This window comes from Phytophthora sojae, assembly GCF_000149755.1.
Source record: "Phytophthora sojae unplaced genomic scaffold PHYSOscaffold_3, whole genome shotgun sequence".
In the NCBI taxonomy this organism is placed as follows: domain Eukaryota; phylum Oomycota; class Peronosporomycetes; order Peronosporales; family Peronosporaceae; genus Phytophthora; species Phytophthora sojae.
In genome coordinates this window covers 7726501-7751494 of record NW_009258117.1, presented here as the reverse complement: position 1 = coordinate 7751494, position 24994 = coordinate 7726501, and the positions used below count along the sequence as shown (strand labels likewise).

General features: G+C 59.3%; 9 protein-coding genes across 9 annotated transcripts; 4 read left to right on the top strand and 5 right to left on the bottom strand.

The window, feature by feature from the left end:
* Positions 1 to 58: 58 nt before the first annotated feature.
* On the bottom strand, positions 59 to 826 carry PHYSODRAFT_490818 (hypothetical protein; the record flags this gene model as incomplete). The annotated part of the gene is made up of 2 exons (XM_009526200.1): positions 59 to 193; positions 518 to 826. 2 exons carry the CDS (start codon positions 824 to 826, stop codon positions 59 to 61), a joined length of 444 nt encoding a protein of 147 aa, XP_009524495.1.
* A 2358-nt stretch (positions 827 to 3184) lies between these two features.
* Positions 3185 to 5401, top strand: PHYSODRAFT_488460 (hypothetical protein; the record flags this gene model as incomplete). The annotated part of the gene is made up of 1 exon (XM_009526199.1): positions 3185 to 5401. The coding sequence occupies one exon, from the start codon at positions 3185 to 3187 to the stop codon at positions 5399 to 5401; it is 2217 nt and encodes a 738-aa protein (XP_009524494.1).
* Positions 5402 to 5632: 231 nt separating this feature from the next.
* On the bottom strand, positions 5633 to 7057 carry PHYSODRAFT_247497 (hypothetical protein; the record flags this gene model as incomplete). Its single annotated transcript, XM_009526198.1, has 1 exon — positions 5633 to 7057. One exon carries the CDS (start codon positions 7055 to 7057, stop codon positions 5633 to 5635), a length of 1425 nt encoding a protein of 474 aa, XP_009524493.1.
* Positions 7058 to 7988: 931 nt separating this feature from the next.
* On the top strand, positions 7989 to 8739 carry PHYSODRAFT_354415 (hypothetical protein). The gene has a single exon (XM_009526197.1). The coding sequence runs from the start codon at positions 8022 to 8024 to the stop codon at positions 8526 to 8528; it is 507 nt and encodes a 168-aa protein (XP_009524492.1). The 5' UTR covers positions 7989 to 8021; the 3' UTR covers positions 8529 to 8739.
* A 7-nt stretch (positions 8740 to 8746) lies between these two features.
* PHYSODRAFT_542654 (hypothetical protein) lies at positions 8747 to 10082 on the bottom strand (the record flags this gene model as incomplete). Its single annotated transcript, XM_009526196.1, has 3 exons — positions 8747 to 9730; positions 9797 to 9888; positions 9963 to 10082. 3 exons carry the CDS (start codon positions 10080 to 10082, stop codon positions 8788 to 8790), a joined length of 1155 nt encoding a protein of 384 aa, XP_009524491.1. The 3' UTR covers positions 8747 to 8787.
* Positions 10083 to 10413: 331 nt separating this feature from the next.
* Positions 10414 to 11458, top strand: PHYSODRAFT_329682 (hypothetical protein; the record flags this gene model as incomplete). The annotated part of the gene is made up of 5 exons (XM_009526195.1): positions 10414 to 10514; positions 10597 to 10807; positions 10867 to 10919; positions 11001 to 11061; positions 11135 to 11458. The coding sequence occupies 5 exons, from the start codon at positions 10414 to 10416 to the stop codon at positions 11456 to 11458; spliced, it is 750 nt and encodes a 249-aa protein (XP_009524490.1).
* Positions 11459 to 11499: 41 nt separating this feature from the next.
* On the bottom strand, positions 11500 to 15632 carry PHYSODRAFT_285651 (hypothetical protein). The gene has a single exon (XM_009526194.1). It carries the CDS (start codon positions 12724 to 12726, stop codon positions 11809 to 11811), a length of 918 nt encoding a protein of 305 aa, XP_009524489.1. The 5' UTR covers positions 12727 to 15632; the 3' UTR covers positions 11500 to 11808.
* A 3200-nt stretch (positions 15633 to 18832) lies between these two features.
* PHYSODRAFT_350808 (hypothetical protein) lies at positions 18833 to 20376 on the top strand (the record flags this gene model as incomplete). The annotated part of the gene is made up of 1 exon (XM_009526193.1): positions 18833 to 20376. The coding sequence occupies one exon, from the start codon at positions 18833 to 18835 to the stop codon at positions 20306 to 20308; it is 1476 nt and encodes a 491-aa protein (XP_009524488.1). The 3' UTR covers positions 20309 to 20376.
* A 3299-nt stretch (positions 20377 to 23675) lies between these two features.
* On the bottom strand, positions 23676 to 24476 carry PHYSODRAFT_247361 (hypothetical protein; the record flags this gene model as incomplete). Its single annotated transcript, XM_009526192.1, has 1 exon — positions 23676 to 24476. The coding sequence occupies one exon, from the start codon at positions 24474 to 24476 to the stop codon at positions 23676 to 23678; it is 801 nt and encodes a 266-aa protein (XP_009524487.1).
* Positions 24477 to 24994: the final 518 nt, after the last annotated feature.

Below are 24994 nucleotides of genomic sequence, written 5' to 3'. Positions count from 1 at the left end.
TGGTGTTAATATTTAGTGCGAGCGTGGCGGTGTGGCCTGGACTGGACTGGGGTGCTGGTCAGAGCTCCAACGACAGCAGCTCGTGGCGCGGCTTGGTTGCGAAGAGCCCCGACTGGACGAGCCACGTGTGCAGCTCCGGCGAGATCCAGGCTGGCTGGTGGTACAGCGGCCTCGTCTTGGGTTCCAATGCTGCCTCTCGGTCGACATCAACTTCGTCTTGTGGCGACGAGATGTTGGTGGCCTCGGTGCAGTCGCTGCTGGGCGGCGGAGTCTGATCAGAGCACAACGTTGAAAGTGCCACATAGAGTTAGTGGACATCTATAGCGAACAGCGTACGCAGAATCACAAAGAAACTAGGCCAGTGCCTGCTCACCTCCGCGTCTTCTTCGTCTTGAGTATCGTCGTCTGCGTCGTCCCCTTCCTCCTCCTCGTCGAGTTCGTCCTCGCTGTCGTGGGTATCGCTCTCCTGTTCATTGCCGTCGCTGTCTGCTTCGGATCGTGTCCTGGTGACATGTACGCTTGGTTTGGCTTGACGCAGTGGCGGCAGTGGCATGGAGATGACTCGAGGAAGCGTCTGCGTGTTCACTTTGCGCTCACCAAGACGCTCCACCAAGCGAGCGGCACTGATTCCTGCGATGTCCTGGCGCGAGTGATCCACGATGTAGTCGGCCGAGGCGTGCGGCGGCCACGAGGCGTGAGAAGTGTGCCATGTTCGTCTCGCTCGACGTCGCAGCTTCCGTCGGCGCAGACGCTTCCGCAGTCGCTTTCGTCGGATCGGAGACCGCAGTGGACTCTGTCGCTCGTCTATTGGGGTCGGCAGCAGCATGCAGATGTCGAACGTGAGCGGACCTTGCAGCGCTCGCGGCAGGCGCTTGCTCACCTCACGCACCGCGTGCTTCGGAGACTTTTGAGGGGATTTAACGGGGGATTGCAATGGAATTTGCGGTGAAGGAGACGGCGGCGGTGGTGCAATAGGAGCAGGAGCAAAGGACGCGAGTGTATTGGACCGGACGAGGCTGATCGACCGCTCCGTGTTGGTTCGGGCAAGTCGACTCGGACTCGGAGACGATGGGGCAGGGGTCTCCCCCAGCGACTGCGTCGAAAGGCGAGCCATGAGCGCCATCACGTTCAAGAACCGCTCGCCAAGCCGCAGCTCTGCTTGGCCGTCGTCAGCGTCGAAAGCGTCTTCTTCTTCTTCCTGTTCCTCCTCCTCGTCCTCTTTGATCTGCTGCGGGTCCTTTTGCCGTCCTGCAGCAGCTTTCTCCTTCTCTTCTTCTGCTTCCTCGTCGAGCGTGTCACTGAGCGTCCGACGGCGCGTAGGACGCGGCGGAGAAAGAGACGGCAGCGATTGCTTTCTCTCTACTACATCGTTGTATGTATGGTGATTCCGACGCGCTTCTTCTTCTCTCTGCTTGACGTGATCATTGTCCCTTGGGTCGGGCTGTAGACTGCCCGCCACCTTCTTCTTGGCTCGAGCCGCGTGCTTCAGATGCCCGCGCGGCACCAGCGCTAGTGACGGAACCTTGCGCGTGGACACATCGAACGCTGAACACGACGCGGAGCCTCGCAGCGGCATCGCCGCTAAAAGGTAAGAATACAGCACGCAGTACACGTCTCCAGACAGCTAAAGCTTCGGACAAGATTAGATGTTTCTTGAAGTGCATCGGCTTTGGTAGTAGTCTGCATAGAAGTAGTAATGAAGTAGTAGTATTAGTACTATCGCTAGCACTACTATAGCAGCGCTATCACAGTTACTAAGGTGCTCCGGTACTTCATCGGGTGCGCTTACTCGTCGATTGTGCAGTACCGAATTGAAAAGCAAGTCTAAGCACGATTGTGCTCGCATGAGAAGATATAGGTCAAATTGTCAAAAGGTACCTCGATATTGTACGGCCCATGGGCATCTCCTGCGCCTGCTTCGCAGCCGCAGCATCTGCCCGGAGCGCGAGCGATTCTCAATTTAAGAATCTCAAATGAAAAACGAGATCGGTCGCCAGCCTCGTCAGCCATCATTCTCGTCAGTCAACATTAAGCCTTAAAACTACCGGTTAATCACCAGTTTGTACAGATGGGGGGACAGCGCCCGAATTAATCCTGTTTTGGGCTGGGCTATCAGCACTTCGGCGCTTCCTATCCCAGTTTAAAAGCTAAGGATCATCCACCAGCCACCTCACGCTCGATCAACCCCAGTGTGCGAGTTCGTCCATCTACAAGATCAACGTATGCATCCATATTTTCTACTGTGCGTGAAGCCGTAAATGTGCTGTTTTCAGTGATCTAAGTGCGATTATCGGTCGGCGGCTGACCCTGATCCACAACAATGCGTGCCTGAAAAACAGTTCCCACTCCCGAATGAAATGTAGAAGCGATATGTATTGAGCAGTTCCTTAGTTTGCACTAGCTGCTCTAAGCAATCCTACGTGTGTTTTTGGAGGTGACTACTCCGATGTCACAAACCGCTGCATCTGCCGAACAACCATGAACATCCATTCCTACTTGCTGTACTTAGTTGTTTGCCTTGTGCAGAGCGTTGGCGTTAGTAGGCTAGACCCCAGCAACGGCTACACGGTATTGCACCATCAAACAATAACTATTATGCTCAAAGCTGCTGATCTCACTATAGCGTTTGTGAATACCTTCGACTTGCTTATTTCAGTAGTAGATGGTGATTTCATACTAGTCAACTGTTAAGCTTGCCTTAAGCTAGGACGTGGTTGCTTCAACACATTCCTTGAACCGACTGTCTACTTTGTGGCGAGGCTACTACGGATAATGCCTGGTCATGGGCGAGTGCAAGCACCATTTACCACAGGCATCTTGAGCTCGAGGAATGTACAGTAGCGATATAGTGGTGAAAATAGAAGTGATAACTACAATAACTACCAAGGCGTTTCTAGTCTCTAATAGTACTAACGGAAAACGGATAGTAGTAGTAGTAGTAGTGTTTTGTCGAAATTTTAGTAATTTCAGTACTACTAAAGTTTGTTGTGATGGCACAGTAATAGGACTAATTAATTGTTTAGTATCTCATTCTCTACACACCAATAAAGAATGATTGTACGAAATCAGCCTATCAAATCATATAATGTCCACACCTCATTTCACTATGTCCTCCAATTATTGCACCTATTGCTCGCCTCCACTCCACAGCATACCACTCATCCATCGACTCTGTCACATCAAGATGCCGCGCCGCGCCGCTCCGAACGCCAGCGACGACACGCGCCGCGAGGTGCCGCTGCAGGCGGTGCTGTTCGCGGACTCGTTCACGGAGACGTTCCGCCCCATCACGCTGGACCTGCCCAAGGTGCTGCTGCCGCTGGCCAACGTGCCGATGCTCGAGTACTCGCTCGAGTTCCTGGCCGCCTCGGGCGTGCAGGAGGTGCTGCTCTTCTGCACGGGCCACGCCGAGCGCATCGAGCGCTTCATCGAGCACGAGTCGCAGGTGGCGCGCCGCCTCGACGTGACGTGCGTGAGCAGCCCCAGCTGCCTCACGGCGGGCGACGCGCTGCGCGAGCTGGACCGGCGGCAGCTCGTGCAGAGCAACCCGTTCGTGCTCATGAGCGGCGACGCCGTGGCCAACGTGGACCTGCAGGCGGCCGTGGACGAGCACAAGCGCCGCAAGAAGGCGGACCCGAACTGCATCATGACGAGCATCTTCAAGGAGCTGCGCCCCAACTCGGGCGCGTCGCAGGTGCGCCCCCTGGCGGACGAGCTCGTCGTGGGCGTGGACGCCGCCACGTCGCAGCTCGTGCTCTACGAGGACGACCCGCAGCAGCGCAGCACGCGCCTGGCCACGCTCTTCCTGGAGGACCACGCGCAGATCGCGCTGCGCAGCGACCTGCTGGACTGCTACATCGACGTGTGCTCGTCCGAGGTGCTGCTCAAGTTCGCCGAGGACTTTGACTACCAGGACCTGCGCCGCGACTTCCTGCACAACGAGGTGCAGAACTACGAGCTGGGCAAGAAGTTCTTCGTCAAGATCGTCACGGACGAGTTCGCAGCAAGAGTTATGGATCCGCGCACGTACGCGGGGGTGGCCCAGGCCATCCTGCAGCGCTGGGTGTTCCCCATGGTGCCCGATGCCAACTACCTGGGAGCTGGGGAGGTGACCCACTACGAGTACTTGAGGGGCATGAGGTACAAGGACGCCAACGTGACGCTGGCCAGGACGTGCGACGTGCAGCGCGAGTGCATCTTGGGCGCCGGCACGAGCATTGGAGACCACACGCGCGTGCGCAAGAGCGCGATCGGCAAGGACTGCGTCATTGGCGAGAACGTGACTATTGACGGCAGCTTCTTGTGGTCTAACGTTGTCGTGGAGGACGGCGCGGTGGTGACGAACGCCATTCTGTGTGACAACGTGGTGATCAAGCGCGGCGCCGTGGTTGGTGAAGGCTGCGTGCTGTCCTTCGGTGTGGTTATTGGTGAGGGATTTAAGCTGCCGCCGTACACCAAGGTGACGAAGAGCCTTGCGCAGGTGGAGGACGACGGATTCTTCTCGGACGAAGATGACGAGGCGTCGGCTGAGAAGGCGGAGCCTACCGCGAGCAACGGCGCGCCCGCGCAGTGGAACCCAAAGGACGTGGGTGTCGGCGGCGTCGGACGCATCTGGACGCTGGACGAGGACGACATTGAAGTGGATTCGGACAGCGACGACGAGGACGAGGATGAGGAGCACGCGGAGGCCAAGAAGCAGGCGCGCCGCCTGGACAAGCTCAAGAGCACGCTCATCGGAGCGCGTGATGTGGTGTCCAAGAAGATGCACCGCTGGGAGGAATGGGACACGCTGAGCTCGTCCGAGGAGGAAGATGAGGACGAGGACGACCTCCTGGCCGAGGCCAACATGACGGCGGTGGAGGTGCCGTTCCAGCAGATTATCCGCGAGAACGTGTGCACGGGCGACGCCGCCGGCCACAACGTAGACGACCTGTTCATGGAAATCAAGAGCTTCAAGTTTGCGCAGAACCGGTCGTTCGCAGAGGTGATCGGCGCCATCGTGCCGGGTCTGCTGGACCTGATCCCGACGGGCAACAGACAGTCGGCCATGACGATTCTGGGCAACGTGCGCACTAAGTTCCAGAAGTGGAGCTCCGTGATTCAGCGCTGCCTCGTGGAGCAGGAGGACCAGCTGGCTGTGGTGGACGCGCTTGAGGGCTACTGCACCGAGCCGGAGGAGCGTCGGGTCATCTGGCTGCCTCTGTTCCGCTTTTTGCTGCAGACTGTGTACGACCTCGAGTGGGTCAGTGAGGACGTCATTCTGGAGTGGCACGAGGCCAAGCAGGCAAACGCGGACGAGGACGAAGCCTCGGACGCGCTTGCTGCTGCGTCCAAGAAGGACGTGCAGGAATTTATTGACTGGCTGCAGGAATCTGAGGAGGAGGATTCGGACGATGAGTAAGCTCGGATAGCTAGCTATATGGATTGCCCGGTATTAATCGCAACACACCAGTTGATTCATGTTGTCGATACATATCTTGATGCACTTTAAAGTTCATTTTTTTCTGGTGTTATACATATCTTGATGCACTTCTCGCATTCTCACGCAGCAATGCTACATGGGGTCATATACACGATGAATCAAATTGACACTACAGCACAGCACGACGGATGCGCAATTGTCATAGTCCGCTTACGCAACGCGGATTGGCGCGGCTGCTTCGTTGGACTGCTGGAGCTCGCCCTGCAGCTGCGCCCATTTAGCCAGTTGCTGCTTGCGGTACTGCTTCACCTCCGAGCTCTTGTACTCGTAGCGCTGGAAGGGGTTGTAGCAGTCGCCAGCGCAGCCTTCGCAAACGTCCGAGTGACATGGGACTCCGTTGCGCACGCACTCGCAGTCCGAGTCGGCGCTCTGGCAGTTCTTCTGCTCGCGCGCCACCTTCTTGGCGGCCGCCATCAACTCTGTCTTCCCCGTTCCGGGAAGCGGCACGTTGCGCTCCTGCAGGAAGGCGCGCAGCTTCTTGACGTTCATCTTGGCCACCTTCTTGACCAGGTCTCCACACGAGCAGCCGCAGGCACCGTCGCGCGAGTCGCGGATCTTGGCAAACTCATCGAGCTGCTCAATAGACACGCAGCCGAAGTCGGGCGTGGTCAGCGCTGCGTCCGCCATCTCCTCCGCAGCCTCGATACTGGACGCCGGCGACCCAGTCGAGTACTTCCGCCATGACTTCTTCACCTCCGGAGACGTGGACATCTGGATCTCAATGGCGTCCTCCTCCTGGGCCTGTTTCTCCAGCGTAAAGACCTGCTTGCGTTCGTCCTCGCTCAGTCTCGAGAAGAGCGGGTTGTCCACGCCTCGGCGGTAGTCGAACTGGCGCGTCTCGCCCACGCGGACATCTCGTCGCTTGGCCTTGGACAGTTTCTTGGCTCTGGCCTGCAGTTCTTGCTCCTTGAGCTGCTCCACCTCCAGCACGCTGCCGAGCTGAACGTCGGCCACCTTCTTGCCCAGTCCCAGCGCCCACGTGCCGTCGTAGGGCACCGCGCTGCCTCCGCCGGGGAAGCGCGCGAACTCTCTGGCCGAAACGTCGCCCCACATGATGTGCTTCTTGGCGCCTAGAGACGCGGAGCGGTTCTTGCGCTGCTGCGTCTGCGCCAGCGGTGCGCTCGTGGAGGCCACGTGCATGCTGTTGCTGCGCGCTTTGCGCTTCTTCTTGTGCTTCTTGCTCTTCTTCTGCGGCTTGTGCTGCTGCTGCTCAAGCTCCTGAGCATCGTCGGCTGCTGCTGCGGGCTCCGCGGGGATCTCCACCACCTGCACGGGCTCCGTGGCGAGGCGCACGCTCTTGGGCGGCGACACGGCCACGGGCGCAGCAGCAGCGCCGGGTATACCAACGCACTGTATGCTATTGGAGGGATCGCGCGTCGGCGGGGCCGGTATGCTGCGCGCTGTTGCTTGCGCCTGCGACTGCAGACACTCGGGGCGGTGGCTGGGCCAGCTCTGGCGCTGGCAGTCGCGGCCGCAGAAGTAGACGCGCCGGCAGCCGCCGCAGCGGTTCTTGGCGTCGGCGGTGCCGCAGGAGAGGCAGCTTTTGGCGGCCGGGAGGGGCGACGTGGTCGTCATTTGGACGCGCTAGGAAGGCTCAAAGAGGAAGTGTGCGCTTGGGCTCAGATTGGGAAGTGAGCGTCTGTGCGATCTGTCCGCCGCTTCGAGCGTCGTGACTCGATTAGAGCGCGGCCGGATTACCGCAAGTTGCAGTCGTTGCGCTGAATGTGCGGTCAAGTGGACCTGGTTTTGGTGGTTGAAAGTACCATTAAATGGTAATCCGCGGCTTTGCTCGGCTTCAACACACAAACATTGTGGCTAAGGGGACGGGCTGCTGCAACACGCGGTTCGGCGAACGATGAGCGGCGCCAAGGTGTCGTCACGGCTGGGCCAGCAAGGATGGATGTCTACTTGGTCATGCAGGTGAAAAAGCGAGCGCGGTGCGGTGCAGGGCATTCTGGAGCTCCGTCGTATGGGATGTTGTGTGTGGGTCTGCACGCGCAGTTGGTGCCGAGAGGCAAATCGCGAGCGCGAGATTTTTTTCGGTTGCAACTTGCAGCAGCCCGTTTCTGCCTCTGCATGAGCGCGCTTCAACGTCGAACATTCCCGAAGGCAAGGCAAGGCATTCCAAGCTCCAAGCGCTCGCAGTCGTGGTAACCGCTCGGTGTTCACCCGCCACGCGTCACGCGTCTCCAGCTTTTGATGCATTTCGATCAAACAGTTTGTGGCGCCACGTCGTGCAAGATCCACTGTCGAGAACGAGCTTCCAGCACCAAGACACCGATCGATGGAGCGATGGAGCACCCATGCAGTCCAAGCGGAAGGGGGCCCTTGAGTTAAGGCCTCCGCACTGACGACCGCATGGCCCGACTCAAGCAAGGTCTCAACTCGCAAGTCTCAAGTCTCAGCGCCTGGCCGTCGTGTGGCGTACACCACATTTTCCACTTGCTCCGACTATGGGCGCCCTTCCGAGCCAACCAGAGTGCACCAGACAGATATCTTGTGTGCCATTGTCACAAGCCAAGGCCGGACTCGACTCGACATGGCGGACCCAAACGCGAACGTGAAGCTCAACTCCCTGTTCGGCAAGAAGAAGAAGAAGAAATCCACGACCGTCAACGCCAACGTCATCGTCAAGACCAGCGCGCAGAATGCCGAGCGCGCCGCTGCCGCCGCCGCCGCGGCCGCTCCCCCCAAGCCCGCGCCTAAGGCCGCGGCGCCCGCTGCCACGGCGTCCGGCAAGAAGCTGTCGGACCTGTCGCTGAACAAGGAGGAGCAGGAGCAGGAAAAGGCGGCCTTCCAGTGGGCCAAGCAGCCCAAGAAGTACAAGAACCCGGACGAGAAGGAGGCCGTTGCCTCCACGTGGGCCGAGCAGGAGGAGCGCAACCGCGTGAACCGCCGCATCCAGCTGGGCAACGAGCGCGCCTTCCCGTCGCTGGGCGCGGACGCGGCCCAGGCCCAGATGCAGAGCATCAAGGCGCCCAGCACCAAGGCCGTGGCCACCAAGAACGCCTGGGCCTCGCTGCACGACGACGAGGACGAGGACTAAAGTGAGCGATTAAAATTGCTCTTCTCCTCTCGCTCGGAGACCCAAGCAATGTGTGGGGAAGAAGGCCAGGGAGCGAGGAACTGGCAAGATACTGAAGGACTCTCGCTCTGTCCAGCCGGGAGTACTAGAAAAATGCTGCTGCTCAACTGTGTGGCGATCGCCGTCATGCAACCGAAGCGCGGCGTTGGCAGGCGGAGCTAGGACACAAGAATTGTAATACAGGGTCGAATGAACTAGCATTGCTTCATTGCAACTCCATTTAGCCTCGTTCTGGGGCGTCCATGGTCTCGAACGTGCAGCCCAGGTATGAACTGTAGCCATTCGGTTTGGCATTTGGTACGGCGCTGCCATTGCTCCAGATGAGGTCAAAGCCACCGACGTGCAGCTCGTTGCCCTCTCTACGACGCTCAAGATCCACGATATCGAGCGTGTGCTGCACGAGATTCGCTTTGAGCGAGTAGTCGGCGTCCGTATCGCCTGTCAGCGATGGCGAGGCGTTCACTTCAATGAGCCACGGCTTGAGCGTGCTGTCAATGAGGACGTCGTAGCCGTAGAGCTCGAAGCAGTGTCGGTCCTGTATGATCGTCGGCTGGACTGCTAGGAGCGAGCGCGTGATGAGCGACTGGATGGAGAAGAACAACCGATCCACCGCTTCTTGGCCGTGTTTACTTATCAGGAACATCTTGAGGCTGTGCAGAGGCCACTTGCAGCCAAGCCGCTCGTCGTAGTCGTCCGCACCTTTTTGCACCGACGCGTTGGTCAAGTGCATGAATAGGTTGTCCATGTCGCATTTGCTCTGCGAGTAGCGCGTATGCGAGAAGCGTGCGAACCCTGCTCGGTAGATCCAAAAGCTCAACGGGGAGAAACTTGTCACCAGCACGTACAACCGCAAGTCGAACTTCTTGCCGCCAAGCAGATACGGCGACTCGACGTACTTCTGCACAATGTACGTGTCCGCTGTCTTGGCTTGTATGGCACCGTCACCCTTCCACGAGGCCTCCCGCTTCCACTCGCTGATGTCGCTGAGCTTTTCAAACAGGAAGATACCGCGTCCCTGAGCCTTGCCGACAGGCTTCATGATCCACCTGCCCCCTGGAGTGCGTTTGAACTCCTCCAGAAACATACCGTACTCGTGAGGCAGCACAAACGTCGCTGCCCAGAAGTCGTAGAGCTCTGCCTCGCGTCTGGATTCCGCGTCTCCACTTCAACACCAGGTAGCAGTTGAGCAACATGGCTACATTTGTGACACAAAGTCAGTTTAGCCTCACCTGCGCTCCAACTGCCTCTTGATGCGCTTGAGGTTCTTGACCAGAAGGTCTTTGCGCGTGAGCTCGTAGTGGTTCTGGAAGTGGTTGATCCGCTGCAAGCAACAACAGTGAAGCAGTGAGTCTCCAGCTCTATCCTACGCTTACCAAGATCTTTACCGTCTTTCACCTGGTGATCTTGAAGCGGCGTGAAGGCGTCCAAGTTCTCGCGGATCCAGCCCACGTCGGCCCAGTGCAAGTCCCAGTCCAGATCGCTGTCCGTCTCGATCCAGCCGCCCTGCCGCTGCATCACGTCCAGCACCGTGTTGTGCAGCGACGTCCGGAACCGCACCACTCGTCTGTAGCAGCACGAAGCATTAGTTCCTCAATGCACTTGAGCTTAAGTTCACGCTGCTAAATAATCTGCAGCTGCAAATGGCGCAGTTTACCTTCGCTCCCTGCTGTCCGGCCGTGGTCCAGGCTGCAGCGACGACGGCTTGCGCTTCATCTCGGTGATCTTTGAGTCAACGACCCCAAGCGATCAGCTGCACTGAAATGATCGTCACACTATTGCGTGACGTACACCAACTACCGCTGCCGCGTGGACGCTACACACACTTTCAATCAAGGGATCGAGGAGCATGGCGGCGCAGCACAAGTACTCGGTGCTGCTGCCCACGTACAATGAGCGCGAGAACCTGCCGCTGATGGTGTGGCTGCTGGACAAGACCTTCACCGAGAAGTGCGTATCTGCGTCGACTGCGGAATTGTTGCAGCCATCCAATCAATTAATTGATTAATTGATTTCTTCTGACTGCCCGCAGCCAGCTCAATTACGAGATCGTGATCGTGGAGGACAACAGCCCCGACGGCACGCTGCAGGTGGCGCGCGACCTGCAGCAGATCTACGGCAAGGATCAGATCGTGATCCTGCCGCGCGAGGGCAAGCTCGGCCTCGGATCCGCCTACCGCGACGGCCTCAAGCACGCGACGGGCGACTTCGTGTTCCTCATGGACGCAGACCTGTCGCACCACGTGAGTTGGCGCTCAATTGATAGTTGCAGGAAAGAGGAGAGTAGGTTGCTGACTGACAGACTGATGCTGCTTCCACTCTGATGCAGCCCAAGTTCATCCCGGAGTTTATCAAGTACGTCAGTCTATTCAGCTGGAGCTGACTTGTGATGAGCATTGAAGGCTTACGTTGCTCGGACGTGTTGATGTTAAACAGAAAGCAGGCGGAGGAAAATTGTGATATCGTCACGGGCACGCGCTACGTCTCCGGCGGCGGCGTACGTCGATCTTCTCAGCTTTACTGACGCGCAAGTGGTTATGCTCACGGGTAATTTCCTGTACGTTGCGCAGGTGTACGGCTGGGACCTGCGCCGCAAGCTCACGAGTCGGGTGGCCAACTACCTGGCCACTGTGCTGCTGAACCCGTCCGTGACGGACCTGACGGGCAGCTTCCGCCTGTACAAGCGCGACGTCATCGAAAACATTATGAGCGCGATCCAGGGCCTGGGCTACGTCTTCCAGATGGAGATCCTCGTGCGCGCGCGCCAACGCCAGTACTCCATCGCCGAGGTGCCGATCACGTTCGTGGACCGCATCTACGGCGAGTCGAAGCTTGGTGCTGGCGAGATCGTCGCGTACCTCAAGGGACTGCTCAACCTTTTCTTTACCACATAACTGAGGAGAGCAAGCCGAGGTGGAAGCTGCTGAGTAGATCAAGATGTGTAGGTTGAGGTGAGGTCAGCAAATGCGTATTTGCCGTGGTGCACTTTTCCATGTTGTCATGTCACTCTTGTTTTATCGGATACTTTGCCTGCTTTACTCGTCGGCCAGGGTCCGAAGTTAGATGGCTGCTCGTTGTCTTGCTGGCTGGTGGCTAGGCCAGCTGCTTGAAAGCGCACGCGGCGATCCGCTCGACCCGGGCCCGTTCCAAGGTGGTTGGTGCTCTGCTAGCTCTCGTTTGTTGGTTGTGCTATTGTTTCGCTTTGTCGTACATTCAGTCGTCACACACTCACGCCACTTCCTCGTCATTCATCCTTCTCCTTCTGCGAGCCGCGCAGCCTGGTTCGGTCCGACGACACGTCCAGCGCCATCACGGGGCTCTCCGCTTCCAATTGTATCTCCTCGGGCGGGTGAGCGAAGGTCCTAGCGATCCTACCTCTGTCTTCCGCAATCGCGTCGTGTCGTACAGCGATGGAATCCGGGTCGTGGTCCCCGCCGATGCTCAGCAGGTTGTTCATCGCGCTCATCACATTGCTGGAAGCGTCGGAGCCGTCCCCGAAGAGCATCACGAAGAGCACGAAGCCCAGCACCAGCACCAGCGGCACCGAGCACATGACCACGCCCACCTTGAGGGGTGACGTGGTGGCCCGCTCCGACATGGGCGTGCACGTGCGGCGCCTGCTCCTCCTGAGCCCCGCGCGCCGCCTCTCCAGCTCCTGCATCCAGTAGTTGTGCTCGTTGCTGTTCTCCTGCGGGTTGGGCTCCTCCTGGCCGTGGGCGCGCGCGAGCGGCTTGAGCAGCGGTGTGCGCTCCGGCAGCTTCTTCATGGGCGCCTGGCGCGCGCTGTAGCCGCTGATCTTGCTCATACTGTACATGTCCGGGGCGAACTTGGGCTTGGCCGAGGCCGGTGTGGGCTTGGGGCGCTGGCCGCCGCCGCTGCGCTCGCCCTGCAGCAGCAGCTTGAGCGCCGTCTGCGTGCGCTCCGAGAGCTGCAGCGACGCGCGTGTGCGCGCGAAGGCCGTGTCGGGCCGCTCGAAGTACTCCTCGACGCGGCGCTGGTCCGGCAGCGGCGACGTGAACTGCGACACGGGCTGGTGCTCCGGGATGCTCTGTGGGATGTGGAAGCTGCCGTTGCTGGCGGAGCGGCTGAAGGAGCCGTAGGAGCCCAGCGGTCGGCTGGGCGGCCGCTGCGTCTTCAGGTCCAGCGCCGCCGACCAGAACATGCTGCTACGTAGCTAGCCAAGCTCTTGTGTGTCTCTTGGCGGTGGCCCAGCTCAGCGCGGAGGATCGCAAAGTGAGAGGGAGGGCGGACCGGGCTGGCTTGGGTGTGCGCTTGGCCTTGAAGCTTTGAAGATCTTTCGCGCCGCTCGAGCCTGAGTCGAAGTGGCAGCTGGAGGCGCCTCTATAGACGAGCGAGTGACGCTGGCCGAAAGCTTCCTGGCTGATTCCTGGCAAGTTTCGTTATGAGGGAGGAGCTGCTCGAAGCGGTTTACAGCGGGGGATAGACACGGCGGCAGGATAATCGAAAGTTAAAGCAGTTCTAAAGATAGCGACAGCCCCATCGAACCGCATAACCGCCGCGGAGCTGCCATATCCAGCGCCTGACAACGAGGTTTTGCCACGGACGCGCATACAGCGGCAAGCAATTAACGTTAGTGAGCGCGATGACGGGGTGCACGTTTTGTCGCTCGTCATGAACTCATGCGCTTGGAGAGGATTTCTTCAAGGTGGTGATCTGCGCTGCGTCAGCGACCAAGCCCCAAGCCCAAGCACCATCCATCAGAAAAAAGAGCTCGAGGTACAGTATCTAGGTAGCGTACTACATGCCGGCGGTATCGGCTGCGCTCGAGTTCCGTAGAGGGCGAAGCCTACCTCGCGGCAAGCTGCTGCAACTGCCTGGGTGGCGTGGAGACTGCCGTCCTTCTCGCATGCTAAGCGGGGATTGTCGGACGTGCATTTGCAATCGACTTCCTGCGAATCTCGCATTGGAGGTGAAGACTTTAATCGCCGGTGCGCCGTCATACTACGGGCACTCTGTTGGCCGCGCGGTGGCCGTCACCTAATCCGGCGGCGGGGGCGCATTGTCGAGCGAGGGGCGTTAGCCTCCAGGGATCAGGTGCATTGGCGGCGCCAACTTGGCGCTCCGTAGACGAGTCCGGCCTACCTCCACGCTAAAAATGCCGTCACCGCCGCTGCGAACACCGACACGGCTGTGGGCGGGGCCATCAGTGCTAACAGCACGGCCAAAAGCGCTACATGGCAAGGTAGCGGCGAGCTGCTGCCGCCAGCCAGTCGATCGCCGTCCGCTCGGGCTAGTTGAAGTGCCCGCCACGTCAGAAACGGTTCGCGGAATCTTCCGATCTAGGATCTTCGGCTGCTGGGACCTAGAGCGCGGAAGGGGCTTCTATGTTCATCTACATGTAAGAAAAACCTATAATTCACTCCCGACCGAGGAAAGCAGCAGTAAACAGGTGTAGGTTCTATGGCGCCGCCCACTCCAACCAAGACCGACCACTGACGTGGTCGGTCATCCACTGGTGGTCGATCATCCACTGGCTCAGGGCGGTCCTCGTAGGGCAGGGAGGGACCCTAGTGCGGCCTAAAGCATACCAGGAACGCAATGCATGCACAATGCCATTGCCACCGGTCCTGCCAATTTCCTTTCCGACCATTCGAGCGCTGAGCTTTGTCAATGATGTGCTCACGCTGAGCCTCTCAGGTGACTTGTGCCGCGTCACGATATCGCAGGCGCTGTCGAGGTCAAGCTCCGTTCGACACACTTTGATGAGCGGTACCCGGGATCGATCCCGCATGCTGCCCCCATCACGTGGACGGATAACACGGTCTCCAAAACAACTTCTGCGGGCGAAGTGCAACTACTGGTTGGTGGTGTGTACTGCGTTGTATTGCCAATCAAGGGCCTCTTCACCGAGACGTGAGTCACCAAGCTGGCTCACAAGCGCCAAGTATAGGTAGCGATTCCAGGCGATTTTCGCTTCAGCAGCCGATACCTTGTCTTCTGCCCGCAGCTTCTTTCTGTTCCAACCCATCTATCTAGGTCAAGGAACCCTGGTTTCTTTAATCCTCCAGCAAGGCCCCATCAAGTGTCTGCCACCACCACAAGCTGAGTTTGTCCGGAATTCGGCGGCTCTGCGGAGGTGTCCTGGTTTTCTGCTGCCCAGCAGTATAAATCTCAATAGACGATATGATCCTCAGATACGCATCAAGGTACTCACTCACAACGCACAACTCGAGCTTTAGGCTTTGAGTACAGCACACAACACCAGAAAAAATGAACTTTGAAGCTTAGCTATATAATAACCACAAAGCCATTACCGTGCTAGCGAAATCCTTGACCACCTTGACTGCATACACGAGCTGCAACTACACAACGAAGTCGCTCCACCGTAAATAGATGATAGAGACAGCAAACAAATGCATTGGTAAGATAAAAATCCAATTTTTCCAGTAGTAGCCGTCTCCACCTCCGCTCTTCGATCGAGCTGAGGTCGCATGTGAAGGCGAACGGACTACCAAACTGTCTACTGTAGCTCTTGCAACCCTCGTTCTGCCGCTCTCTCCTACTGAGAGCATGCTGGCTCAGTTCTGCATCTGCACGCAGATAACTTGACTGGACTAAACAATTCCCGTGGCTGCGCTGCGACGGGAGATTTAACTACAATTACCGTCGACGCGAGAAGATGCTGCGGCTGCCGCGGCTACCGGGCTGGCTGCTGGGTTGCGTGGCGCGCTTGTTGCGACGCTTGTAGACGGCGATCTGGTCGTCGACGCGGATACCCCACTGCAGGTGCTCGGCCTTCACGGCGGCGTTCAGGAACAGGTTCAGCTTCTCAGCACGCTCACCGATCGTCTTCTGCGAGAAGTTGCCCAACAGGTGACGGTGCGGGAGCTCGGGAATGTCCTGGCGCTTCATGCCGTTTTCCTTCATGAGACGGTCACACAGCGAACTGCAGAAACAACAGCAGATGCAACAACGTTAGCACCCCATTCAACACATTCAGCAGCTTAAGATCCGCAACCACGTACCGGAAGGTGCTGTAACGCTTCCAGCAGTACACCGTGCCGTAGTTGTTGGTACGGATCTCCAGCTTGTACTGGATGAACTTCTTGCCCGTGCGGTTCACAATGCGGCTGTCGACGATGCGGGCTGACACAAGACCGATCTCGTCGGGAACTGTAAACACATAAACGGACAAGTTCGTCATTAGTGACGAACCCTCACAATCTTCAACGAACAGATCGGTAACGTACTTGGCAGTGACGCATCCTCGACGATGGCGCGCTCCTCCTCTTCCTCCACGTAAATGGCGACATCCTTAATCTGCACGAACGCAAGGAACTGGTCGTCGTTCGGGGCGTTCACCTCCGTGTTAATGGCGTAGCATCCGACGTGGGGGTCAAGACCCACGACCTCGCCCGTGCCGAACGGGGTGTCCACCTTGGTGCGCGGCGACAGGATACGGTCGTCGTCAAGGTTGACATCCTCGCTGGGAACGGTGATCTGCATACCGCCGATGGAGTTTTCCATCTGGACGGAGTAAGTCTCGCGCTCCTTGTCGTAGCTGACGACGCGGCCCGGGCCACGCTGACGCACAAGCACGGGAACGTCCTTGGACAGAGACTGCTCGTACTTCTCGTTCTTCTCCTGCTGGATGCGCTCCTGGCGAATGCGCTCGGCCTCTTCTTCAGCACGCTGCGCAGCCAGGGCCGCCTCAGCGAGCATGCGCTCGCGCTCCTCACGCTCCGCCTGGGCGCGACGCTCCTCTTCCTCGCGAAGACGGGCCTCCTCGGCCTCGCGTGCAGCACGCTCCTCGTCCTCACGGGCCTGGGCAGCCATGAAGGCAACTTCCTCCTCCTCTCTGCGAATGCGCTCCTCTTCGGCAAGACGCTCCTCTTCTTCGAGACGCAGACGCTCCTCCTCCTCTTCACGCAGACGCCTCTCCTCCGCGAGACGCTCCTCCTCGGCAAGACGCGCAGCTTCTTCAGCAGCGAAGCGCTCCTCCTCCTCTTTGCGGATACGCTCCTCTTCGGCGCGAATGACCTCCTCTTCAGCGAGACGCGCGGCCTCCTCCGCGGCAAGACGCTCCTCCTCCGCCTTGCGCTTGGCATCGGCCTCCTCGGCAATGCGGCGCTCCTCCTCCTCAATGAGACGGAGCTCCTCCAGACGCGCAGCCTCCTCCTCCTGGCGACGACGCTCCTCCTCGGCCTCCTTCTGCCTGCGCTCGCGCTCCTCCTCGGCGAGGCGCTCGGCCTCGAGCTTGGCCGCGAGCTCCGCAGCCTTGCGCTCCTCCTCAATGCGGCGGCGCTCCGAGGCCTCGGCCGCCTGCTTCATGCGCAGCTCCTCCTCGGCGCGGCGCTCGCGCTCGATCTGCTCGCGGCGCAGGCGCCTGGACTCCTCCACGCGCGCGTCGTAGGCGGCGTCATTCAGCTCCTTGGCCGCGCGCTCCTCGGGCGTGAGGTCCTTGAGCGCGTCAGCGTCGCGCCGGGCCTGGTCCTGGCGGGCCAGCTCGGCCACATACTCAGCTCCATAACGCTCCTTGAGCCTGCGCACGGCGTAGGCGCGGCCCAGACTCTGGATCTTGGTGGCGTTCTTGTGCACGTAGGCCATGGTCTTGGGGCGGTGCAGGTACCAGAACTTGACGGCGGCCTTGGAGCTCATGATGGTCTCCAGGTCCAGCGGCCGCAGCTCCGCCTCGTCGGACTGCAGGCCCTTGTGCGTGGCCTCATCGCGGTGCAGGGCCTCGTGGTCCGTCAGCACGTTGGACTCGCGCCCGTCGTGGGGCTTCCAGTACGACGAGTACATCGCGGCTGCCTGGTATTTAGGGACTCGACGGTGTCGAGTAGAGAGGGGAAATGCTCGCGCGGCGCGGGCGGGCGGGCAAGAGGGCGGCGGCGGACGGGAGAGCTCCGGGGCGAGCGAGCGAGGCGTCGGTCGCGCGGTCGAAGCTTGGGGCTCTTGTCGATCGTGTGTCGAGGCGATAATGAGAGGCGAGGCCGCATCGTTGACTTGATTTTTGTATGTGGTGGTGTGGACCACAGAGCGGACCACGACGTGGCAATCATTCGAGTCCGGCTTCCTGGCCACAAAGCTGAAGTTGCGTTACTCACGAGGAGGGCCATTGCGGTGCGGCGCCGATAGCCTCATGTGGAATCGGATGGCATGTAGGTGTACTGGCGCATTGCTGCTGGTCGCCTGCGTCCAAGAAGAAAGCCATGCATGTATGTACATGTATGCAAGTTTTTGTGCTGCGGTCCGACGTTGCTTGCTGCCCAGCATGTACAAGCCCGCCCGCGTCTGACGTACTTTGGTGCCGTCACGTCGTGAACAGGCCCTGAGCCTGTCCAAGCAGCGTGAGTTCGCTCGCTGCTTAAAGCAGTGCTTTGGCTCGGTCCCTCCTCGGAAGCGCGACGGGATGACGGGATGGACGATGTTGAGCTTCGCCGCCGCCGTCATCGTCAAAGCTGCAGTACAGTCCGTCGGCAGTAGGCTGCAGTCAGTACTATACCAGCAGCAATGCGTCCGAGAACAATGCCAGTTGACGTGACGAGCATTACGCTATGGACTGCGAGTGGTGAGATCAGGTGTAGACAAAGCAGTGCCAAGATCGTGCTGCCTTTCGGCTACGTACGTGTGCTGTACGTCGCTTTGCGAAGGAGTTTTGCTGCACTCGCATGATTGTTGGGAACACGCACTCGCGGTTACTCCATGCTTGGCCTGCCTCCTTGTCGTGCATCCGCCGCGTGGAGCGATAACAGTGGAGCAAATCCAGCGATCCTGTTGTGCCTATAGAGGCTTCCGTTCGGTCGTCATGACTCGCAATTTTCCAGGTCATTCAACGTGTTAATCGACTGCTCGCAGCTCGCAACGTCCATCGAAACCATGGAGGCAGCGACCGAGCGACAGAAGATCCTCCAAAGCTGTCGTGCGCCCTCAATTCAAGTCCGGAAGTCAGTCGCCCCCGGACGATACTGTACAGCAGCGCCAAGCTAGCAGAGTCTTGTTGACTCTCCGCTGGCGTCAACGTCAAGCCAGCCTCAGAAGCTGCAGACCAAGTTTGTGAGTCAAAATGGTTAGTCGAAAGGGCAACTTCAAGAAAGTGGCCAATTTGACACGCGGGCCCATGACTTGATGTTTGTATGAGTCCCGCGGGAATCCCGCGGCGGGACGCATCCACTTGCTGGGTTAGAGACTCTTCGAGAACGGCCAAGCGGCCAGTATTGGGAGCGGTTAAGTATACTTTGTTCAAGTCGAAATATATGGGAGTCCCATATCCACCACAAGCTCCGATACAATTGATACCGTTGAGCATGCGGCTCGCGTCGACGTCGCTCCTCCGGCATGCGGCCCGTGGGCGCGCGGTGCGGCCAGCGCTGGCCCTGGCTGGCCCACGGCGCTTCTTCGCTGCGCAGAGCTTCCAGGACTTGGGCGTGGACGCGCGCATCGTGGCGGGCCTCAGGGAGATGAAGATCACGACGCCCACCGGCATCCAGAGCAAGAGCATCCCGGCCATCCTAGAGCGCCACGACGTGCTGTGCGCGGCCCAGACAGGAACCGGCAAGACGCTGGCCTACCTGGTGCCGGTGGTGGAGCAGCTGCTGCGCAAGGAGGCGGCCATGCAAAAGGAGCACGAGGCCAAGGGCCTGACCGGCCCGGCCGAGGTCGTGCTGGGCCGCCCCAGGGCGCTGGTGCTGCTGCCCAGTCGAGAGCTGGCGCTGCAAGTGGCCTCCGTGGCCAAGCAGCTGTCGCACTCGGCCAAGTTCGCGTCCTGCACTATCACGAGTGGAGAGCGCAAGAGCATTCAGCAGCGGAACACGGCCCGTCGACTGGATCTGATCATCGGAACTCCTGGCCGCGTGGCCAAGTGCATCAGCAAGGGAGACTTCTTCGTCTCCCGCATCGACACGGTGGTGGTGGACGAGGCGGACACGCTGTTCGACGCCAAGATGGGCTTCAGGAAAGAGCTAGATGCGGTGCTCGGGCCGATTCAGGCGAGTGCGGCCAAGAGGAACCAGCCACTGCAGATGGTCTTGGCGGCGGCGACGATCCGATCGCCGATCGACCAGGTGCTGAAGAAGAAGTTCGGGGAACTGCGTGTGGTAAGCGACGACAAAATCCACAAGACGCCGACGACTATCAGGGAGGAGTTCGTGCGCGTGGTCCCGGAGTCCAAGCACTCGGCGCTGCGCGAGGCACTGCACCTGCACAAGCGGCGCGCGGCGAAGACGATGGTCTTCTGTCGCAACTCGGCCAGTGTGCGCTCGACGGAGCACATGCTGCGCGAGCACGGCTTCCAGGACGCAGTGTGTCTGCACGGCGACATGCCGCCGGCGAGACGTCACGAGGCCATCCACGCGTTCACCGAAGACCCCCATGTCAACATCCTCGTGTGTACGGACCTGGCCGCTCGTGGGCTGGACATCGACACTGTCAAGCACGTCGTGATGTTCGACTTCCCGAAGTCCGCTGTCGACTACGTGCATCGCGCTGGCCGTACGGGCAGAGCTGGTGAGCAGGGGCTTGTCACCAGCCTTGTGACCAAGCACGATCTGGCACTAGCCATGAGCATCGAGAACTCCAAGCGCAGCAACAGCACCATCAAGGAGCTGCGTGAGGATGGAGCAATGTCAACATCAGCAGCAGGATCCCAGCAGACAGCAACGACAGATAGCAGAAAGGAGAAGCAGCCACGCCGAGGCCCTCCCAGTCACAAGCGCGGCGGATACGGCCGTGGCACCAAGAAGTTGCAGAAACACAAGATCCGCACGCCACGACCGAGTAGATAGAAGCAGCTAGCAGTAGTGTCGTGGATGAATAAACGCACGCCAATAGAAACCACACAAACTGCAATGGTACATACGGGAAACCGGTTCATCTATCGCATAATGCAATTATCTAAGCTTTTTCGAGTTGTTACGCGCATGCATGCGGCGGTAGAGCGTCTCGAGCTCGCGCTTGGCGTCGCCCGGCGGGAAGTTGGCCAAGTCGAAGTAGTGCGGCGCAATGTCCACGAGCCAGTCGCCCATGATGCGCGTGTTCAGACGAATGTAGTTGCGGCTCGTGAGCACAAACTCGTTGTAGACAACCCAGTCTGGCTTGTTGTCCAGCACGCACGAAGGGTGCAGGTGCACGACCTGGTTGTCCTTCACCGTCACGTAGTGGCCACCGACGGCCTTGTGTGCCACCTGCATGAAGAATCCAGACACCAGCGCCTTGATGATGTTCGGGTAGTACTGAGGCGAGTGGATGTCGAGCGACGACTGCGTCGGTATCTCCAGACGCTTCATGTTGCGGACGAGCTGGTCGCGCACATTCGACGCACTCTGCAGCGAGCGGTGGTTCAGGTAGTTCTCGTAACACCAGTTGATGTCGCCGTTGTTGAGCTTGTATGCGTGGAACACATTCAGCAGCGTGAGGTGGTCGCCGTCGACGTGGGCGAAGTTTGCCTTGGCCTCGTTGGCGGCCTTGGCGTCGTTCTTGGGACGAACGAAGGGCTCCTGGACAGAGAGCATGGCCACTATAGTGGCCACTTCCTGCGGCACCTGGTACATGGCCGACGAGATGAGCATCTTGGCGAGCTGCGGGAGCACAGGCAGCATGGCCATCTGACGACCAAGGTCCGTGAGGTCGCCCTCGTCATCCAGGGCACCGAGGTAGTTCAGCATCTCCAGAGCACGCATCAGCGTCTCGGGGGCAGGCGGGTCCATGAAGTCGAAGTGCACCAGATCGTCAATGCCGAGCTGCTTCAGCGTAAGCACGACTCCGCTCATCTCCGAGCACAGAATCTCCGGGTACGTCTGCTCCTCCAGGTCACGCATGAACGACTGCTCGGTGTAGAGGCGGAAGCACTTACCCGGGCGCGTACGACCGGCACGACCTGAACGCTGCTTGGCCGAGGCGCGAGAAATGGGCGACACCAGCAGCGACTCCACACGAATACGAGGGTTGTACACCTTCTGCTTGGAGAAGCCCGGGTCGATCACGTACACGATGCCGTCAATGGTCAGCGAAGTTTCTGCCACGTTGGTAGACACCACAATCTTACGGCCCTTGGGGCCACCCGGGTAGCGCGGCTTGGGGGCGTCCTTGAAAATAAGCTGCTGTTGCTGCGGCGTGAGAGACGAGTACAGCGGGTACACGTCGAGCGGGCCGTACTTGGACGAGTCCAGCGCATCAGCTTCGGCGCGGATCTGACGGCACGCGTTCTCAATCTCCTCCTGACCTGTAAGGAAGAGCAGCACGTCGCCTTCCTCCTCGCAGATGTGGATCTGCACTGCAGTACGCACAGCCGCCTCCAGGTAGTCGCGCTCGGGCTCGGGTGTGTAGAAAATCTCGACGGGGAAGGTGCGTCCGGGAATGGCAATGAGCGGCGCGCCCTCGAAGTAGTTCTGGAACTTGACGGCGTCCAGCGTGGCACTCATGACCACGACCTTGAGGTCCGGGCGCTTGGGCAGCACCTCCTTCAGCAGACCGAACAGGATGTCGGTGCTCAGCGTGCGCTCGTGGGCCTCATCCAGCAGGATGGTCGAGTAGTTGGACAGCAGCGGGTCGCTCATGGCGTGCTGCAGCAGCATACCGTCCGTGAGGAAGCGCAGCTTGGTCTTCTGGCTCGTCACGTCCTCGAATCGGATGGTGTAACCCACCTCCTGGCCGAGCTGCACGTCCATCTCCTCGGCCACGCGCTTGGCGATGCTCATGGCGGCCACTCGGCGCGGCTGCGTACACGCCACCATCTTGTCGCTGTCGGCGTGCAGCAGCGTGAGGAACTGCGGGATCTGCGTGGTCTTGCCACTGCCCGTCTCGCCCTCCACGACGATGACCTGGTGCGCCTTGACGGCGCTCTGGATCTGCTCCAGGAACTGGTGCACCGGCAGCTTCTGGCGCGCGGCCAGCAGCGTCTGGTAGCGGGCCGAGAAGGGCGCGCCCGTCAGCGGGTTCACGCCGCCATCGGTCGAGAGCGCGGGAGGCGCGTCCGAGAACCTGCTCTTGCGCTTCTTCTTCTTGCCGGCCAGGTCGCCCAGGTCCACCGTGCGCTTGCGTTCGGTCATGGTCAACAAGGTTGCTTCTCCGTCCGAGATTGACTGACGTCGGCGCTGCTGGTGCCCGCCTTCTTGACGACTGACTGTTGGCTACGGAGCCGCCATGGAATGGGCAACATAAATTGGACGAAGTTGCGCAACATAAAGGTTGAAATGCAACATAACCGCTTCAACCTGCTTACTAGAACATGCCGCTCTGCGTACAAGCTGTCATTGGCGCGCTGGCCGCAAGGCGAAAGGTAGGCTGGTATTGAAAGTACATGGTCGAGCGGGTTATGCTTGCTTGAGCAGACTCGCACGGCCTTTCACCAGAAGCTAGCCACGCTTCGAGGATTTTGGGGCGAGTACCGAGCATCATGGTGGAGCTAACTTCCCCTTCCCTTGAGATGAAGATCGCCTGCAGACTTCTGTTCGCATCACCGATGAAACGTTTGTCGGCATTACCAGAGTACTGAACATGCCAGTTGCGAGTTGGAACCCGTCGTCCCGTTGGGACTATACAATGCGAAAAACGAGTTGGACGACGTCGGAGGTGCATTGCCAACGCGAGTCACTATCGACTGTTTGCTTGAGCTGCACGTGGATGCGAGCCTCGTTAAACCAGCACTTGCAGACGACTCGGTCTTCGAGTACCACCTTGAGGTAGGACTCCACATTGGACGCCGTAAAGCGTTTCTGCACCGCATGACTGTAGCTAGCTGCTTACTGACGAACATTTCTCGGAGAATCGATTGCCTGCGCATGTTCGTACTCTTATACATGTATTATCAACCGCCGTCACATGTGAAAACCATGGTTCGAGTCAAGCCAAGATCAGCGCTTCCTGCAGCGGGAGGTGTCCATGGGCGATCGTCCCGTGGCGTCAAAGCACGAGGATACGTACATGAATTGTCGGCGACAATTTGTCGCCCGGGTGGCCATCCCGCCGCTTGAAGTGGTCACGAAACTGTTCGTGAGCCTCTAGTCACCGCTGACAGACCTCAGACCAAAATAGAGATGGATGGTCTCAAAATCGAGGAGGGGGTAAGATATATGCATACAAGTACCGTGTAAGGCGTGGTGGACAGAGATCACATTGCGGCACAGTGGCGCGCTTTGCACATTATATTATAACTTATACCTTGGCGTCCAAGTCGTTGTGTTTCCGCGCGCTGACGTTGATGGCGCGGTACACGTCGGGGGCCAGCGCGAAGCTGTTGATGATGAAGAACACGCTGCCCACGACGTAGAACGTGATGGCCTTGTTCATGTAGTGCGTGCCATCGTCCACGCGGTTGATGTACCGGGGAAGGTAGTACCAGCTGCCGAGGATGAAGAAGAGCGCGCCGATGAACGTGCCGAGCGCGGCGACGGTGCCCCAGCACGCGACGTTCTTGATCTTGAAGCCGGTGACGCGCGGATCCTCGTGGGTCACGCAGATGAAGAGGATCTCGACGATGGCGGCGAGGCAGAAGAGGACGCAGCCGACGATAAAGGCCCAGCAGCCGAGCTCGGGCGACTTGGGGTACCACGAGGGCAGGAAGTAGAGCGCACCGAGAAGGAAGATGGACGTGGCCATGTAGTTGGCCAGCGCGTTGAAGGCGCGCAGCACCTGACGCAGCTGCGTGCCGTGGTTGTAGCGGATGGTCTGGATGAAGTCGAGGTTGGCGCCCGTGAAGAACATGATGCAGCCGACCACGAAGGCCCAGCTACCGAAGATGCCGGCCTTGCCGTCCCACATGACCGAGTACTCCGGGTAGAAGTAGATGGAGCCCAGCAGGAAGAGCAGCGAGCCCAGGAAGTAGACGACCACGCGCGAGACTTCGAGGCACTTTTCCCACGCGGCCAGCTCGTGGCCGCCCGGCAGCAGCACCTCGGGCTGCCGCGGGGTCATGGACACCGAGAAGTGCGAGTGACGAGGAGAAGCACCTGGCATATTGGACGGTTAACTTTGGTTGACTATGCACTTTGAACGACTTGACCACTTGACGGTGAATTCAGAAATGAATGCAAAACTTGGCGGCACCATGACACGCGATGCAGGAAGAGGGCCGGCTGCTGCGGGAGGTCCAGCCGTGAGAAAACCCTAACTCCCCGCAGCAGGCAAAGCCGTGTTCGTCGCGCTGCGAGCCGCGCGCGATGAGCTGATGAGTCGACACGCCGGGCCAACCAAAACACGCCAAAGTTTTGAAAGTTTGGCTCGGGAGTGTCGAGATGAAGGAAGAGATGAGACTTTGGCGAGGCTGCTCTTCCTGCTGGCAGAAAGCCGGAGCACCTGGATTCCACGTGTGAAACCACACATCAAGCGCGACTCGGGGCCGGCCAGCGTCGGCAGACACGCCGAAGCTCCCGTTTGCCGAGAAAACTTTCGGCAAATCTCGCTTTGTCGGGCCTCCCGGAAAGAAAAGTGAAGGCGACCGGAAGACGTATCGCTGAAAGCGACAGCTTCGTGCG